General features: G+C 52.6%; 1 protein-coding gene across 1 annotated transcript in view; it reads left to right on the top strand.

Annotated features, from left to right (window-relative positions):
* Window positions 1-19011, top strand: part of MSN (moesin) — a 72217-nt gene extending 53206 nt beyond the window's left edge. The window contains exons 3-13 of the mRNA XM_015421622.1: window positions 3344-3439; window positions 4753-5027; window positions 6333-6416; window positions 6823-6969; window positions 7454-7550; window positions 9405-9568; window positions 11388-11518; window positions 11683-11843; window positions 12768-12860; window positions 16031-16264; window positions 18028-19011. Of these exons, the coding sequence (XP_015277108.1) occupies window positions 3344-3439; window positions 4753-5027; window positions 6333-6416; window positions 6823-6969; window positions 7454-7550; window positions 9405-9568; window positions 11388-11518; window positions 11683-11843; window positions 12768-12860; window positions 16031-16264; window positions 18028-18192 (1647 nt within the window). The 3' untranslated portion in view covers window positions 18193-19011. The remainder of the gene's footprint in view (window positions 1-3343; window positions 3440-4752; window positions 5028-6332; window positions 6417-6822; window positions 6970-7453; window positions 7551-9404; window positions 9569-11387; window positions 11519-11682; window positions 11844-12767; window positions 12861-16030; window positions 16265-18027) is intronic.
* Window positions 19012-19019: the final 8 nt, after the last annotated feature.

The raw sequence follows: 19019 nt of genomic DNA, 5'->3' as shown, positions 1-19019 counted from the left end.
CATTTAGCTTCTCAGCCATTTCCCTATCATCCTTCAGTAATCCTTTTACCCCTTGGTCATCCAAGGGCCCCACTGCCTCCCTGGCTGGTTTCCTGCTCCTAATGTATTTGAAGAAAGTTTTATTGTTGGTTTTTACGTTTTTTGCTATATGCTCCTCATATTCCCTTTTTGCCTGCCTGACCTCAGACTTGCATTTTATTTGCCATAGCCTGTGGTCCGTTTTATCAGCCTCACTGTGACTCGCTTTCCACTGCTTAAAGGAATCCTTTTTACCTTTTACAGCTTCCATTACTTTGTTTGTTAACCATGCAGGCTTTTTCCTATACCTGTTTGTGCCTTTCCTAACCTGCGGAATATTTTTTTTTTTTAGCTTCTAGGATCGTAGTTTTAAATAGTTTCCAAGCTTCCCCAATGTTTTTGACCCTTTCTACTTTTCCTTTCAGTTTCCTCCCCATATGTCCCCTCATATCAGAGAAGTTACCCCTTTTAAAGTTAAAAGTGGTTGTGTGAGTCTTTTTGGCCAATTCTCTATTTGTACAAATGTTGAACTCAACAACATTATGATCACTGTTCCCAAGCGGGGCAATCTCTTTTACATCTCTCACCAGGTCTTGAGTGTTACTTAGGACCAAATCAAGGATTGCCTCTCCCCTGGTTGGTTCCGTGACCATCTGCTCCATAGCACAGTCATTTAGAGTGTCTAGAAACTCAGTCTCTTTTTCCCGACTAGAACACATATTGACCCAATCAATGTGTGGGTAGTTAAAATCACCTATTACGACACAGTGTTTTTGTCTAGCTGCTATCTTTAATTCATTCATCATTTTATACTCCTCCTCTATCTTTTGATCTGGTGGGCGATAACAAACTCCCAGTGTTAAGTTTCCTTTTGGCCCCCCTATTTCAACCCATAGAAATTTTACTTCTGTAAAAGGAGTCGAGCAACAGGATGACAGAACGATTCAGGAGGGCCCTTTTGTGAACTCCTGGCCGGTGCCGCTGTGTGGGCCACAGGATGGCTGGCTGTTGCCTCTGTTATCCCACTTTTACTACATTGTATCTACTTCCACAATTCCATTTTCTGCATCACTTGATAGATCAGCTCTGATATTTTTCTGCCTTGTTCCTAATTTTTGTAATACTAGTCTTATTGCATTGCTTATTAGATTTCTCATGCTATTTGATTACAATGTTTTATACCATGTAAAAACCACCTTGAGTCTTAGTGCGAAGGGTGGGTTACAAACAAACAAATAAATAAACCAGGTGTTGCTGAAAAGGTTCCTACTCAGTTTTTCTGGTAGTAAAAGCAGTATTTCTGTGGGAGTGGCCGAGGGTCTGGTATCCTGGCCTTCTGTTTGTGGACAGGTGAGAAACTCAGCGGACTAGAAGTCTTGAAGGAACCTGCAATTAAAATGGTATCTCTGTGAAGAAGTCCAACTTTTTATCTGTGAATGTTAATTTTCCTGAGTCTGCAGTCAGAGGAATTTGCAGGTGTGTTGATATCTGTAGTTTGGCAGTTCGAGACCCGAGTGCTGCGTGACGGAGTGAGCTCCCGTCTCTAGTTCCAGCTCCTGCCAACCTAGCAGTTCGAAAGCAAGAAATTGCAAGTAGATAAATGGGTACCGCTTTGGTGAGAAGGGAACAGCGTTCCGTGCGGCTCGGCATTTAGCCATGCCAGCCACATGACCATGGAAACATCTTCGGACAGTGCTGGCTCTTCAGCTTGGAAATGGAGATGAGCACTGCCCCCTAGAGTCGGATTTGACTGGCTTTCGAGCAAGGGAAACCTTTACCTTTATGATATCCTTTCACTTATGCACTTGGGGCAGGGTTTGCTTTGAAGTGCGCTATGCTGTCATGGGTGGTCCAAGGCTAGCCCAGTTTCACGGCATCTCGTAAGCTAAGCAGGGCCGGCCTTGGTTAGTCCTTGGAGGGGAGACCACCAAGGAAATCCAGGGTTGCTATGCAGAGGCAGGCAAGGGCAAAGCCACCTACGTTTGTCTCTGCCCTGACTTGGGAGATCTCCAGCCACCAGCTGGAGGTTCACAACCGTGATGCATTTCTGTTCCTATAAATGGAAGGTGCCAGATCCAGGGCCACATGCCCCGCCCAGCTGCAGTGAATCCCAGAATCAGGGAGCTGGAAGGGACCTCCAGGGTCATCTCCTCCAACCTTCTGCAGAAGGCAGGAAATCCACAAATACCTCCCCCTCCACACCCCCAGTGACCCCTGCTCCATGCCCAGAAGATGACCAAAATACCTCCAGGATCCCTGGCCAAGCTGGCCTGGAGAAAAATGGCTTCCTGACCCCAAAGTGGCAATCAGCGTTTCCCTGGGCATGTAAGAAAGGGCCACGAGAACTAAGCACTGAGGCAACCCTCCCTGCCCTCCCTCTCATGATCTGCCTTTCTAATGTTTAGTCAAAAACACTTGATTTAATCTCAACCCGTTGGTTCTGGTCCGACCTTCTGGGGCAACAGAAAACAACTCCGCACCATCCTCTATCTGACAGCCCTTCAAGAACTCGAAGATGGTTCTCATATCACCTCTCCGTCATCTCCTCTCCAGGCTAAACATACCCAGTTCCCTCAACCCTTCCTTATAGGACTTGGTCTCCAGACTTCTCCCCATCTTTGTTGCCCTCCTCTGGACATGTTCCAGCTTGCCTATATCCTTCTTAAGTTGTGGTGCCCAGAACTGAACCCAATACTCTAGGTGAGGGTCTAACCAGAGCAAAGTAAAGTGGTACCATCACTATACTTCTGTTGATACAGCCCAAAATGGCATTTGCCTTTTTAGCTACCACATCACACTGCTGACTCATGTTCAGTGTTTCATCTTCCAAGACCCCTGGATCCTTTTTGCACATACTACTACTGCCAAGGCAAGTCTCCCCCAACCTATAATTATGCATTTGATTTTTTTTTCTACCTAAATGCTGATCTTTACATTAACCCCCATTGAAGTTCAGGGTCGTACATACCGCTTTTCACCCCAGGCACTCATTTCATCTTGATTTGACATGAACCGTGGTGCCTCCTTGTGTGGAGTTTTTGGGGGTCGGGAGGGGCAGAGGCCACACTGAGGGGGCTGGGCTCTTTGCTTGACACCCCTTGCAGAGTCACTGAAGGAACGGGAGAACAAGCCCTGTGGCCCTGCTGCCGTGGCTGGTCGTAGGGGTCTTCCCTCTCTCAGACGGAAGAGGGGTTCCTCTTGCTAAGCTGCCGTGGCCGCCACTCCCCCCCCCCCGGGGAGGGTAACTCTTCCCTTGGCCATGGTGGGCATGGCGCCAGAGCCCTGTGACAGGCGCCAACGTGCTGGTTTCTGACTTCCCCGACAGGTTGTGAAGACCATTGGCCTGCGAGAAGTTTGGTTCTTTGGACTTCAGTACCAGGACACAAAGGGCTTCTCAACATGGCTTAAACTGAACAAAAAGGTATTGATGCTTGTTCTTTGTACTGTCTCTCTGTCGCCTTCCCAAACAGGAGGGAGCCTGCCTTTCTCAAGCAGCCCTTCAACTCAACACCCGTGTAAGCTCCCGCCCCCCCTCCCCCCCCCTGTAGCCCTCTGCCTTCCTCCCCCCAAGCCCTGCGGCATAGCAGCAGCAGCAGCAGCATCATCCCAGAAGTGCTGGCAGAGAGATGTGCAATAAGAGTTGGTGCTCCAGAGAAATTGGCTGCCCACATCCAGTTTCTGATGCCTGCTTTACCTGAATGAGGACCCTGCTCTCAGGCGGAAATGGCCTTGGCCTCTTCCCATCCCCCCGCCCCCCCATCTCCACATTTCTGTTTACGTGTGCTTCCACAGTAAGGTCCCTGGGGTACTGTCATAGATGCTCTGTGTGTGTGTGTGTGTGTGTAGATGGTGAGGGGAACCTGCGATGTCGCCCCTTCCAGAGCAGCAGACAGTTCTCTACTCCCCCCCCCAACCCCCCACAGACCACTGTTCCTCCTGCCCCTCTTAACCCTTGGAGCAGACCAGGTACTGCAGTCCACAGCTTTGGGGGTTTAACCAGAGGGAGCCTGGTGTATCCCCCCACACACACACACACCCTTGATCCCCCTGGCCACACTTCGTGTCATGAAGGAATGAAGGCACAGAGGGGCAGGACACATGGGCCTCTGCCTGCAGGCCTGGAGCGCTGCTGCAACGGAGGTCGGCTTTAGGCCAGGCGCTCTCACAAGGACAGCAGACTGCGCTCTGTCAAAGAAGACGATGGCCCAGACCAAGGGAAGGCCAGCAAGAAAGCAGCACAGAGCGCTTTCACACTGGGAATGCTGAACTGGTCCTCGGCGTGCCCACAGGGCTTCCTGATCCAACCGCTGCCTCTGCGGGCCTGAGCTTCTCAAGGGGGGCACCCATCCCCATCCACAGCAGCCCCCCGAACTCTTTGGGAGGAGAGGTTTATCAGAGTCAGTCCCCCTTTGCCACACTTTCCCACCTGAATGGGCAAGGGCTAATCCTGGGCGGCCGAGGGCAGGAAGGAGAGGATGAAGTCCACCTTCCCGGGGAGGGAGAGTTTGGTAAAAAGCACACAGACTTTGTCTAGGGAGTTCAGGCCGTTGTGGGTGTCTAATAATATCACTCTAGGAAGAAGAGGCCGCAGAGGGCCAGGAACACTGGTCATGAAGCAGGAGGACTGTGAATGTACCCAGGGCACCTGTGCCCACAATTCTTTGCAGCTGCATTGCGCATCCTCTTGGGCTGGGCTGGCCTTCTGAAGTCAGTCCTGCTTCCGATTCTCTGCAGGTGACGGCACAGGATGTCCGGAAGGAGAGTCCCCTGCTCTTCAAATTCCGGGCCAAGTTCTACCCGGAGGACGTGGCAGAGGAGCTGATTCAAGACATCACGCAGCGCCTCTTCTTCCTCCAAGTGAAGGAGGCCATCCTGAATGACGACATCTACTGCCCCCCCGAGACCGCCGTCCTCCTGGCCTCCTATGCCGTCCAGTCCAAATACGGGGACTTCAATAAAGACGCGCATAACCCCGGCTACCTGAGTGGTGACAAACTGTTGCCCCAGAGGTACGTCCCACCTGGCACCCTTCTGGGTGGTTGTGTGGGGGGGTGTGGGTGGGGGGGGGGGGGGGTAGGTGGCGTGTGGCACATCACTAGACTCTGGCTTCTGCTGCTTGAATCCTGCTTGTGAATGAAGAACAGCAAAGGCGTTGCGGAGATTTTAGTGACGTTCCATGAATGGGATACTTTCTGGCCTCTGGGGTATGTCCCGGGCCAAAGAGCCAGTGGGGTGTAGCGGATAGAGGGGTGGACTAGGACCCTGGGCAACCCAGGTTCAAATGCCCACTCCTGCCGTGGGTGCTGGCTGGGTGACCTTGGGGCTGTCACAGTCTCTCAGCCTGGCCTGCCTCACAGGGTTGTTGTGATGAGAAAAGGCAGTGGGGAGAATGATGTTCTAAAAGCCATTTTGAGTCCCAACTGGGGAGAACAGCAGGATATGGATGCATGCCTTGCCAAGGGGGCCTCCTGCCCGGTGCAGTTGTTTCTCCACAAGCTGGGAAGCGGGCAGTCAGCAACCCCTACTGTGTGCAGAGCAGCTGAGATGGCCAAAACTCTCCCCATTTTGCCTCAGAGGCTGCTGCTTGAGTATGTTTTGGCTTTGTGGAATGAACAGCTCAGTTGCACCCTGTGAGCATGACGTTCCCCTGCAGTCTGGTTGCCAAACGGAACTTCCTCAGCCGCAGCGTCCTGCAGGAGAGCCCTGCGGTGCCCCCATCGCCCTTGGGGGGTTCCCAGGAAGTGAGGCAGCAGGAGAAGGAGCAGGTGCAAGTGTGGCCGGGGGGGGGGAGACTTCCTTTCTCAGAGGACACCGAAGGACGGCTCCAGAGCAAACTAATTTATGCCATAGTGAAATTGCTCACTCACAACTCTAATGCCAGTAGCTCACAGAGTAGAATTTTTGCTCACAAGACTCCACAGCTTAGAGGGAACATTGGTGGGGAGGTAAGACCTTGAAACATGTGGCAAGAGGGAAGACAGTCCGGAGCGCAAGAATGGCATTGTAGGTGAGGGCGGTTTCACTCAAGATGCCACTTATGGGGAGTGAATCTCTGTGGAGGTTTTTTACAAAAATCTACACCAGTCCCCCGTGTGCTTGGCCAGGGATCCTGGAGGAGGTTTCTCCTCCCCCCCTCCACCCTTCTGGGCAAAGAGCAGGGGTCACTGGGGTGTGTGTGGAGGGGGAGGTATTTGTGACTATTGCAGGGGGTTGGACTAGAGGACTCTGGAGGTCCCCTCCAACTCTTACGATGCTTTGATTCTATTTGGAAGCAGCTCTGCTCCCGACTTATTTTTCTTTCCTTTGTTTCCCAGAGTTTTGGAACAACACAAACTCAGTAAAGATCAGTGGGAAGAGAGGATCCAGGTGTGGCATGAAGAACATCGGGGAATGCTCAGGTAAGCCAGAAGACTATCAGAGCGCTGCAAGCTTCTGAAGTCACACTGTGACGCTGTTTCACTCCCGCGTGGATGCAGGTCATGTTTCCTTGCTCAAGCTCTGCCTCCGGACCACAGCTGTGTGGGGGTTCAGCGGCTGCGCTCAGGGTAGCCATGCAAGCTCAGCCTGCTGTCCCTTTTCCTTGGGTGGAACCAGCTGCAGCTCCGCCTCACGGCAGTCACCACAGCTGCCTTTTCATCGCTCTCTTGAGTGTGCAGCCTGCGCTCCCTGCAGTCCCCACGGCATTGCTGCAGTACGCCATTGGCGGCATTATCTCCGTATTGTGTTCTGTTGTTATTTATGAATCCTACAGAAACATGAAATGTAAATTCTTTCTATGTGTATATGTGTGTGTGTGTGCTTTAGGGAAGATGCTATCTTGGAATATCTGAAAATTGCACAAGATCTGGAAATGTATGGTGTGAATTACTTCAGTATTAAGAACAAGAAGGGCTCTGAACTTTGGCTGGGAGTAGATGCCCTCGGACTCAACATTTACGAGCAGAATGACAGGTAACCAGAGCAGCCTTGGCTGCCTCGTATCTGCAGAGAAAGAGGCCTGCTGCGGCAGACCGCCTCTCTCTCTCTCTCGTCCAGCACCCTGTTCCCGATGAGGCCTGGCCCCTGGAGGCTCACAGGCAGGGCCTGGAGGAAACGGCCTCCTCCTGTGGTGCACCCCCAGTCCCTGGCATGCTCTCTCCTTGCTCCCGCAATGCATGTAGCGAAACTGGCGCTGATTCGGAACATGGAGATTCCATTGAGGTGTTGTGGCTCACATGCCACGCCGGGGTGGGGGGGGGGAGCAGACGATGCCACTCCTCTGCTGTCCTTCTTCAGACCCGAGACAAAGCACCGGGCCTCCTCCCACGGCCAATTCTGACCAGTCCCTTCGCCCTGACTCCTTTCCAAGACTCCTGATTCAGGCTCGTGAGTCGGGAACTGGATCCTTCCTCCAAGATACAGGACTGTGCTTCTCTTTCATCTTCACTTTTTGCAGGTTAACTCCCAAAATTGGATTCCCTTGGAGTGAGATCAGAAATATTTCATTCAATGATAAGAAGTTTGTTATCAAGCCAATTGACAAGAAAGCACCAGTAAGACTTCCTTTCTACCTTACAGTTAACCCTCTTCCCATTTTGCTGGCCAAAACCACCTGCATTCTTGTCTTGCCTTTCCGCTCAGAACAGGGCCCGTGAGCCTCCCTTCCCCCTCACGTTAGTCGCAGCAACCCTGCAGTGTAGGACTGGCCGGGGGTCCCCAGTGTGGGCCCGTGGGGTCCACCAAAACCTTTTTCTGGTGCCGCCCAGTTGTTTTTGGAGAGTGGGCTGGGCTGGGGGAGGGCTTCTTTTTGCCCATGGAGATTGGATTGGCTGGGCAGATTTTTTAGTTTTTATTTTGGCAGCAGCTGCCGCCACAGTGCAAGGACCATCGCTGGGTGACTGAGGGCGAGCTGTGGCTGCCCTTGCCTGGCTGGGCCCACCTTCTGTGGCTGCCACTTTGTGCCGTGCTGTGCCCACCGTGCTGTGCCAGGACTCCTCCGGTGCCCACGGGCTCGGGGGGGGGACCCCTCTGGGCTGGGCCGGGGGGGGAGAACGACGGGCCCGGGGCCACCCCAGGAGCTCCAGCGCAGGATGCGTCTTTGAACCCGGGCCTCCTCTTGGGCCCCAGCCCGTCTCTCCCGCCACTGTGCTACAGGCTGTCAGCCCAAGAGGGGTGCTGCTCAGCTGGAGGAACTCTGCGGTCACAGGAGGTTTGGCACCACACGAGAGCATCAAGGACTGACTGCAGAGCTGGCCGGAGGAGGGGAAAGGGCATTTCGAACTATCATCCATTTGTAGAATCGCCCACTTGTGGTGCCTCACGCCATTCATCAGCCAGAAAACTCCACTGTTGCACTCAACGTTTCCCCCTTTTTCTGAGTGTGTTCAGCTTCCTTCCATAAAAACCGCCCTGTGGCTAAAGGGGCTCCACTTTGCTTGTCAGTCTGTTATTGCACAAAAGCCCGAGTGCTGTCCTGTCACTTGCCGAATAGTTGGGTCTCCCCACTAGGGGGCATTTCGTTCTGGAAGGCTGAAATCCCAGGCCCGCAAAGGTCCGTATTTGTTCTGACGATGAGTGTTATTTGCCTAGCGTGCAGGGGTGAACCCTGTGCTTGGAGCCATGGGTTTATCCACCCTTTCCCCCCAGTACCAGGTGGTGTAGCCATGGCTGCTGTTCATTGGGATTCCCCCTTTCCCATCCATCTTTAGCAACACTGCATTTTGGATGGCCTGGGCTTGCCTTTGAGGGCCACTTGGAGCCACCACGAGCAGAACTTCCTGTCTCGGCTCCGCTGCTGGGCACGTAGCCTCTGAGCCCGGCTGCAGATGAGGGGCTCCTCCTCCTCTAAAGCCCTTGCCCGGGGGGGGGGAGCCAGGGCCACAGAGGCTCCCTGTTCCCTTGGGGCCGTGGAGGAAGGCCAGCACCTCTTCCGTCGTGGTGGCGGTCAGGGCCCAAGTCCTGCATGCTCCATGATGCCCCCAGCCAACTGTGCCTTTTGGTGACCGGTGGAAATCCACTGACCAAAAAAAGCTCTCCAACCTGGCTGTTTGATCTGCTGTTTTAATCGGGATTTATCTGGCTGTGCTGTCTGGACTGTATGGATGTTTGTTCTGCAAGCAGCTTTCAGAGTGTCTGAGCAGCTGTGTGGCGCTAGCTTGGAAAGAGTTTTCTTGTTGGTCACCTTGAGAGAGTTCAGCTTCAGACTTAACTCTCCAGTTTTGCAGCTTTCTGGTCTCTCTTCTAAGCCAAAGATTGCTGGAGGCCTGTTGGCCTTCCCGGTGTGAACAAGTTAAATGGAAGGGGGGGGGGATCAACCTTGGCATTCAGCCCTTCTGCAAAAGAAGGGAAAGTGTGTGAGTGCATTAATAATCCTAATCCTGTACTTCCCTTCCTTTGTTTCTGCAAAGGACTTTGTCTTCTATGCCCCACGGCTAAGGATTAACAAGCGTGTCCTGGCTCTGTGCATGGGGAACCATGAGCTCTACATGCGCAGACGCAAGCCAGATACCATCGAAGTGCAGCAGATGAAGGCCCAAGCCCGGGAGGAGAAGCATCAAAAGCAGATGGAGAGGTGGGTGAATTTCCCCCAAGAGGAACTGTACGGGATGTGCTCAGGGCTGGTACAGGGGGCCGGTGGTGTGACTGGCGGTTGGCGGTGGGACTAAAGGCGCCCGACGTTCCGCAGCCGAAGGGCGTCAGGTGGGGAGGGACTGGCTGCCCCCATCCAGCTGCCCGGAGGTCCCCCTGGGTTTCAGCCAGCCATGCGGAAAGTGGGATCTGCTACTCGCAGCCCTTCTTTCGGAGGAGGAGAGTGGGAGCGTGGGTCCCATCACCCTTCTCAAAGTGATCCTGCAAGGAAAGTGGCTGTTCAGTTGTTAGCACGGTGGCGGAAGGTGCCATTGGGTCGCTGCCGACCTGTGGCAACCCCTCCATGGGGTTTTCAAGGCAGGAGATGCTCAGCAGTGGCCTGCCGTTGCTTGTCTCTGCACAGCGACCCTGGACTGCCTCGGTGCTCTCCCATCTGAGTACAAATGGCCCTGCTTGCTAGCTTCCGAGACCTATCGAGACCAGGTGACCCTGGGCCATCCGGACTGGGGCAACAAATTCAGTGCAAATCCCAGCCCGTGTGCCTGCGTCGGGAACCTTGAGAATGAGCGTCTGCAGAGGCACCTGGGTGGGGCGGGCGTGGCGGAGGAGGAGGGTAGTTTCCAGGCAGCTGGAAAGGGCTCCCCTCCCTAACAGGGAGCCCCTTTTGTGTAAGGACCTCCAAACAGTGCCAGGTTTCACCAGTGTGCCCAGAGCAATGAAGCCAATTTGTTTTTGGATGACCCTCGGAGGAGGAGGCGGAGGCATTGAAAGATCCCCCCCCATTCCCAAGACGGGAGCAGGGGTGACATCCGGGAAGGGGGGGCGGGGTAAGGATGCCTGGACAGCCTGACTGCCGCCCAGGTCAGAAGGTGCCCGGGTGTGGTGGAGTCCCAGGCGTGAGCAGCACACACACATGCGCTCTCTGAGAGGCCCCGTTCCCGCCCCAGAGTCGTGACTGTTGCTTGTCTCTGCACAGCGACCCTGGACTGCCTCGGTGCTCTCCCATCTGAGTACAAATGGCCCTGCTTGCTAGCTTCCGAGACCTATCGAGACCAGGTGACCCTGGGCCATCCGGGCTGGGGCAACAAATTCAGTGCAAATCCCAGCCCGTGTGCCTGCGTCGGGAACCTTGAGAATGAGCGTCTGCAGAGGCACCTGGGTGGGGCGGGCGTGGCGGAGGAGGAGGGTAGTTTCCAGGCAGCTGGAAAGGGCTCCCCTCCCTAACAGGGAGCCCCTTTTGTGTAAGGACCTCCAAACAGTGCCAGGTTTCACCAGTGTGCCCAGAGCAATGAAGCCAATTTGTTTTTGGATGACCCTCGGAGGAGGAGGCGGAGGCATTGAAAGATCCCCCCCCATTCCCAAGACGGGAGCAGGGGTGACATCCGGGAAGGGGGGCGGGGTAAGGATGCCTGGACAGCCTGACTGCCGCCCAGGTCAGAAGGGGCCCGGGTGTGGTGGAGTTCCAGGCGTGAGCAGCACACACACACGCGCTCTCTGAGAGGCCCTGTTCCCACCCCAGAGTTGGCCACAGGGAGGGGCGGGGTTTTCCAGAGACGCTCGGATGCCTTCCCCCTTCGGTGAGCGTGGGTGCGATTCTGGCACCCTTTGAACCCGGCAAAATAAAAGAAACATGCCCAGCAGAAGGTGCAGCCAATGGTGACTGCAACCGGCCACGAGTAAAAGACTTCGGCGGGAGGGACCCAGGTCAGTGGGGAGGTTGTCTGAAGGGGCCCACGGGTTCTTGTCAGCCAGATAACTGTCTGTGGTGTCTGTGTCCCCCCCGCCCCCACCCCGCCCCTCAGAGCCTTGCTGGAGAATGAGAAGAAAAAGAGGGAACTGGCGGAGAAGGAGAAGGAGAAGATTGAGCGTGAGAAGGAAGAGCTGATGGAGCGGCTGCGGCAGATCGAGGAGCAAACCAAGAGAGCTCAGCTAGGTATGGGGCAGAGTCCCCCAGCGATGGCACCGCCAGAGGGCTCTCCTGCGCGGGTGCTGTGGGGACAGGCCACCGCATGCGTCTTGGGCCAGGAGGGCTGGGTGGGGTGCTGCGCCTCTGCCTGGGGAGTGCGGAGGGCTGCCACGCTCACTTTCTCCCTTTAGAACTGGAGGAGCAGACCCGCAGAGCGCTTGAGCTGGAGCAGGAAAGGAAACGAGCTCAGGAGGAAGCAGAGAAGCTAGCAAAAGAGCGGCAGGACGCCGAGGAGGCCAAGGAGGCCTTGCTGAAGGCGTCACATGATCAGAAGAAGACCCAGGAACAGCTGGTATGCCGGCCTTCTCCGCCACGGAGGGTTCTGCCCAGGGCACTTCCAGAAGGACAGAAGCCAGAGACAAGTCTAGGGAATTAACCCCGAGGAGCACGAAATCAAGGGCCAAGGAGGGGAATTAGAATAGATGCCAGTTTATCTTATTTGGGGCTGGGTGGTTAAGGGCCCGGGCAGGGGAATTCAGACAAGTGGTGGTGGTGGTGGTGGTGGTGGTGGGCACTGCGCAGAAAGCACATCAGCCTGCGTGAGGCAGAGTCCACATTAACCCGGTGGCCATGGCTGGCAGCAGCTCCCAAAGGAAGCCAGTTATGGGCAGCCATATCGTCCAAGATCCTTTGCATAGGAGGAGCCACTGCTCCCAGGGCATTGGATGCTTTCCTTAGGCTTTGAGAATCGCAGCGTGGTGCAGAGCATCTGAATGGGATGCTGAGTAAGACTTGCAGGGGAACTGAGCTTTGAGGATATCCTTGTGACCTCTGATGCCCTAGACAGGTATGGCATGCTGGATTGTGTTTCCAGAACAGTGGCGGAGGAGGGGTGTGTGTGTCCTGTATTCCAAGAAACCTCTGTCTCTAGGAGGTGCAGGTGGCTATGTTGGTACCCACGGGAACGGCAGACGGGACTCGGTAAACATGTTGCCTTCATCTGCTGCAAAGCATGTCTCCTAGGAACTGTTGTTCAGGGAGGGGTGCGGACGGACACACAAAACTCTTGCATTAGAAATCTCAAGCAGAACTTTCAATTGTTTTGCTAAGATGCTCTTCCCAAAGCATGTGACAAACTGTTTTTAAAACTGCTATACGTTTATAGTGTCAGTTCCACCTGAGATTACAGCAGGGCTACAGAAAACCAAAAGAGTTACCTGGGCTTTTAAGGGCACAATCTTCTAACTGCCAGCAACCTACTGTTTTGCTTTTTCAGGCTGCTGAGATGGCAGAGCTCACTGGCCGGATCTCGCAGCTGGAAGTGGCCCGGCAGAAGAAAGAGAGCGAGGCGATGGAGTGGCAGCAGAAAGTGAGTGGGCCGTTTCCCCCCTTCCCTCCCCTTCGCCATCCCCAGAGGCCTGGCCTCTCCGGCATGGTGGCAGCAGTGGTGTGGTGGTTCCCAAACGACTGCAGCTGTCAGTCACAGAGCAGGAGGAGGACCGGTGTGAGAACTGGTGGTCGGTGCTCCTGGGCACAGGTGCTTCCCAGTCCGTGATTTCCAATGCATACGGTGCTCTCCTGCCAGGACAAGTTCATCTTCTTTTTAGTTGCATGTTCCTTACATGTGTAGAAATAGCTGGCCTGAGCAGGCAGATCCCTCTGTGGATATTATGGAGTCCTGGGCAGACGGCCTCAAACGTCACGGGTTTTGGTAAGAAGCCTTTGTCTCTCTTTAGAAACCTGCAACTGATAACCCTTCTTAGTTCATTTGAACTGCTCTTCTTGCAAACTTTGGTTGGGCCAAGATTGATTTCTCTTCCAATCCACCAAGGTGCTAGATTCTGCCAAATCACTTGTTGTGCAAAATGAATTCACTGCCAACAATTTGGAAAACAGAACACAACTTGCAGTCTGAAAGCTATAGCCCTACAGTAACAATACAATTATAGCAGTGATAGCAATTATACTTTCCCCTGATTTCCCCTGTCACTCATTAACCATTCATACACATAATTGTCAGCTACCTTGTGCCGTGTAATGACAGCCCATCAGATCTTGCCTGGGCCCACAGCAAAACAAGTGGACTCTCTTCCTGTCCTGCTCACTCTTCAGCCCTGCGTGTCCAAACCAGCCAGTTCCTCAGGGTTATAAGTGTGTTTGGTAGGGAGGCCAGAAGTCCCGCATGTAAATATGCTGCAAAATGAAATATCCTGAACAAATGTGTGAGAAAGAGCACTTGCTTATGGCAGCATTTCATAGAAGCATAAATTCTTAGAGTTGGAAGAGACCTCCAGGGTCATCTAGTCCAACCCCCTGCACAATGCAGGAAATTCACAACTACCTCTCCCCACACTTCCAGTGACCCCTGCTCTGTGCCCAGAAGATGAGGCAACCCTTCCTGCCCTCCCTCTCATGATCCACCCAAGTTCACGGAATCCGCACTGCTGTCAGATGGGGCCCTCTAGCCTCTGCTTAAAAAACTCCCAAGAAGGAGAGCCCACCACCACCTCCCAGGGAAGCCTGTTCCCCTGAGAGACCGCTCTGTCAAGAAGTTCTTCGTAACTGAAAACTCTTTTGATTTAATCTCAACCCATTAGTTCTGGTCCGACCTTCTGGGGCAACAGAAAACCACACCATCCTCTAGAAGATGGTTATCATATCGCCTCTCAGTCATCTCCTCTCCAGGCTAAACTTACCCAGTTCCTTCAGCCTTTCCTCATAGGACTTTGTCTCCAGACCCCTCACCATCTTTGTTGCTCTCCTCTGGACATGTTCCAGCTTGTCTATATCCTTCTTAAATTGTGGTGCCCCAAACTGAACACAATACTCCAGGTGAGGTCTAACCAGAGCAGAGTAAAGTGATACCGTCACTTTGCACGATCTGGGCACTATATTTCTCTTGATACAGCCCAAAATGGCATTTGCCTTTTTAGCTACTACATCACACTGCTGTCTCATGTTCGGTGTATGGTCTACTAAGACTCCTGGATCCTCTTCGCACATACTGCTGCCAAGACAAGTCTCCCCCATCCTATAATTATGCATTTGATTTTTCCTACCTAAATGCATTTGGTCTAGAACTGCCAGTTTTGGAAAGGGAGCCTGCCTTTTTCAACTCTTAAAGCGAATAGTGTAAGGCTGTGCCAACTTCACGCTCCCACTATTACTGCATGTGCATTTTCGGACAGGCAATCCTTCCAAAGGTCTAATGTGAGCACCAGGTGGATGGGGGCGGTCCTTGCTTCAGTTATGGATCTCCAAGTTGTATCTGTAGAAGTATGTTATGATTGAGCACCTCTTCTTTTTCCTATCATTTAAAAAAAAATCAGAACCTGGTATTCTGTATGCAATTGTATGCACGGCAGTGTGCTCTGTTCTAGACCTCTGACTGGATGGCACTGTGGTTTCAAATACTACCCGTGGCTGCCCATAATACGTAAAAATGAAGTGCAAATGAAATGCTTCTAATTAGCAGTTCTGAGCTGCATCAAGTGAAGCTATTAGGATATAACAATTAAAAGAGTAGGGGATCTGCAAGAACTGCAGAGGGCATCTCATTTTCCCCTTCCCCACTATTTCCTCTTTCCTGTCCCTGAAAGCCCCCACAGCCTCTCCCCTTTTACTTCCTTCTGTCCTCCCCACCCACCAGCTTTAAGCATTGTACCATAACTGGCTTCCGTGGGGCGGCTGCTGTTGAACAGTAGCCAGTCTCGGGTAAGTCGTGTAAGTCACGTAGCCAATTGCCAGGTGGCTGCTGCCCAGCCTGGCCCCAGTAATTCCTCCCTCAAAAGCTAAAAGGGCTCGACCCCTCCCCCCGGCCTTTTACTGACAGAAACCAGGGATTCAGTACTGGCAGTACTGTTGTGGTTGCCAAACAACAGCCACTGAGGGGGCATTTGTTTATTAAAGGTGCTGCTTCCATTATTTGGGGAGGTAACCCCCAAATGTAAACTTTTTTTGGATAGATTTCAGATTTGTTTGTAAACCTGGGTCTTTCCTTCAGTTTGTAGAAATATTTATCTTGTTAGTTCACAGTTCCAGTCTCCAAATTTTAAGTATCCACAGATCTGGCCACGTGGATCCTACCAGCTTGCCTGCTGATGAAAAACTCCTAAAGAGGAAATGCCGGGAGTCATTATATGTGGGATGGGGCTGCAGTAAAGAAACAAACTGGGCAAGGCTCCCCCTTCCCTCTTGCACTGGTGGAAAAACCGTCAGGATCCAGGATCCATACTTCTACAGGTGTTTTGTGTCGCACTTGTGCTTAGTTGAGGAGTCTCCAGTAATTTGGCTTTTTGCATGATTGCCACCATTGCTTGTCTCTTTAAAGGCACTTGTTGCTCGGCACACAACCTGTTACAGCGCTGGAAAACCAGTGAAAGTGCTCGTGAATTTTAGGGCTTCTGATGTGGTGGCAACCCTTAGCGTTAGACTTCCCCCTCTGGTGATAAACGTTGAAGGAAGAAGTAAGGCAGATCCCCTCATGAGAATTTCCTTGCGTCACTAGCTTGCTAATGGGATGCTGTCCTCTCCTTGCAGGCTCAAATGGTTCAGGAAGACCTGGAGAAGACCAAAGAGGAGCTGAAGACGGCCACGAGCACCCCTCACGTCCCAGAGCCCATGCAGTCCGAGAACGAGCACGATGACGAGCAGGACGAGAACACCGCCGAGGCCAGTGCAGAGCTGAAGGCTCACGCCTCCACCAAGGACCGCAGCGAGGAGCAACGGACTACGGAGGCAGAGAAGAATGAACGGGTGCAGAAGCATTTGAAGGTAAGGGGGGATTGGAGGGGGGCCGGGGGCCGGGAGAGACCTGCCTTCCTCCTGGGCCCAGGCGCAGACCCACAGCATGTGGCTTTCCTCAGCAGTGGCAGCCCACTATCCCCCTCCCTCGCAGAGTGCATTGGGAGTATCAGAACTCCGGAAGCTGAGGGGGTTCTCCTCTGTCGTGATCCTCACAGAGTCTGACATTAGAAGTGATTGGTCAGCTAGCCAGGCCTCAAAGCCTGCGGGTCTGGCCTCGGCCTTCTCTAGCGGAAGAAACGGCGCTGTGAGCACTGGTCCCCGTGGGTCCCCTCTGCACTAACGGACTGTGTGAAAAAGAGCCCAGTGACATTATTTTTCACTCCATCCGTGTGTGTCTCCAGTCCTCCAGAAACTGAGGTCATTCAATTACTGCTCTTTCAACCGTTGTCATATAAAGGAGCACACAATCAGATAACGCAAACTGGGCAGGTGGCTCTTTAAAGACACTATGCTATATATAACTGGCGCCAAATATTTGGCCACCTGCACAGTAACTTGGTTTTCTACACCTCTTAGTAACCAAGAAATTTTCTCATCCGGGGAGTCAAAGCACAAGTACTGGGAGAATTAAGTTGGGTCTTAAATCTGAAAATACAGGGTAATTCTATGGTCGATACAGTTTATTTGATCTGAACCGTAGGTACACAATCTATCAGAAAACAGTATTCTTTGGTATCTTCCTATTAAAACTGCAGACAGCAACCATTCTACCGTGCTAACATAAATGCCCTTCTATATCTTGGTATTGTCTGCAGAAAAAAAATATCTTAACAAAAAAGAAAACACAGTGGTCAAACAAGACAAAACACCATGACTATAGGCTGATAAACACACAACTGAAATATATCTGAAACAATATTTCCAAACTTCTTATTTAATAACTTGTTCCATTAATTGTATAAAGCATTTATAAGTCAGAAAAATTACAAAATTAATTCAGAATGAATGTACAAATAATTGTCCCAAGATACTACAATGTGGAGAGCAAAAAGAATTATTGGATCAGAATGCAGACAAAATAAATTTACACAAAACGTCGTCTGCACAGTTCCAAATCGAGATTTATTTATTTTCATTACATTTATACCCCGCCCTTCCCGCAAGCAGGCTCAGGGCGGCTCACACGAGGCACAAAGTGCATATAAGTTACAGTATAAAAATACATAAAAACAATTTAAGAATTGCACCAAAACTCAGTGGAAGTTCTGACTGACAAGCGCCCAGGTTTCAGCTCGTTTCACTGGTTGTCTTCCTCAAAGTCAGATCAGCTCCATAAATAGAGGCTGTCTTACCATTCTTAGTCTAGAACCAAAATCCGAAAGTAAATTCAAACAGGAGAAGCCGATCACAAGCTTAAGGTCCATGTGACTGACTGAAGAAGGCAGCAGGCAAAGGATCCGTCTGCCACTGAGCTGCTGGTCTTCTCCAGTCTCTGATACAGTCGTCGCTACGCGGGGGGGGGCGGGCGGGGCGCTCTTGGCAGTGTGAATCGAGGGGGGGGCGGGGGGGCGTGGACTCTGCTGAGGCCTCCTCCCCATACAGCCCTTTCACCTGACTGATCAGAGCCCGGGGGAGGGGACGAGGATTCCCCTAGCAGCCCTAGTCCTCATGGCTAGTTGGTCAGGGAATGTTCACCAGGTCATCAGCTGAATGACCCCTCCCATGCTTTCAGTTATGCCTGGAACGTACTGACGGGCCCTGTCTCTCCTTCCCCCCCCCCCCTTCTACAGGCTCTGACATCTGAACTGGCCAACGCCCGGGACGAAACGAAGAAGACGGTCAACGACATGCTCCATGCGGAGAACATGAGGCAGGGCCGCGACAAGTACAAGACGCTGCGCCAGATCCGGCAGGGCAACACCAAGCAGCGTATCGACGAATTCGAGTCCATGTAACCACTCCTGCCCCCACGGCCCCCGTCCCCAGCCCCCCTCCATTTCCTTTCCCTCGCTACTCATGTGTAACTCTTGTCCTGGAGCCATTACAGGGGAACGGTCCCAGTCAGTCAGAGGGTTCTGTGCAGGGGGCGCCAGCCAGCATAGGACCAAACAGTCCCTCGTGCCTTCTTTTGACTTTCTGACAGTAGTAAGGTCCTTCACTTACTGTGAGCGAAGCAAACAAACCCCCCATTCTGCGTGGCTTTCTGATGCCTCGTATCAGCCCCGTGCTGCAGGTACGGGTCTCATTTCAAACCCCTCCACACAGCCCAGTCTCACTCTGGTTGCTGCAGTACTGTTGGCCTGGTACAGGTTCTCTGCTTTTCAAACAGAGATCACTTTGACATTAAACGGCAGTAGAATTTAACAGAAACTGGGTTAAATGCAGAGTGCAGCATCTGTGCCTTTTTCCTAAAGACCAAAGTTGTTTGTGGCTTCCCAGGGTCCAGCAGGCCCAGCCTGATGCTCCTTATCTCCTTGGTGCCTTGTCTGTCCCACTAGCTAAGAGGCTGGGTTCCTTTAGCCACCTATTCTGGGTTGGTCTAGTTTGGGAACATCTTGCCGCAAAATACATTTTTTGTGTGTCCATGAGCAGGGAAGTTTTGTACAGCCGCAGAGATTTGTGGTCATTCATATCGCCAACATAAGTCCGGCGGATTATTTTTCCTAGGGGGTGCAGAAGCAAAATGCCGCAAGTGGACTTTCGGCCGAGGGATTCCGGAACACCCCAGACATGCTTAAGGTGCCTTACAGAGGATTCCTTCCCTCTTCCGAAAGCACGAGCT

This window comes from Gekko japonicus, unplaced genomic scaffold, assembly GCF_001447785.1.
Source record: "Gekko japonicus isolate JY-2015 unplaced genomic scaffold, Gekko_japonicus_V1.1 scaffold1699, whole genome shotgun sequence".
NCBI classification, from domain to species: Eukaryota; Metazoa; Chordata; class Lepidosauria; order Squamata; family Gekkonidae; genus Gekko; species Gekko japonicus.
Note: the sequence above shows the minus strand (reverse complement) of the source record. Positions and strands in the feature narration are given on the sequence as shown.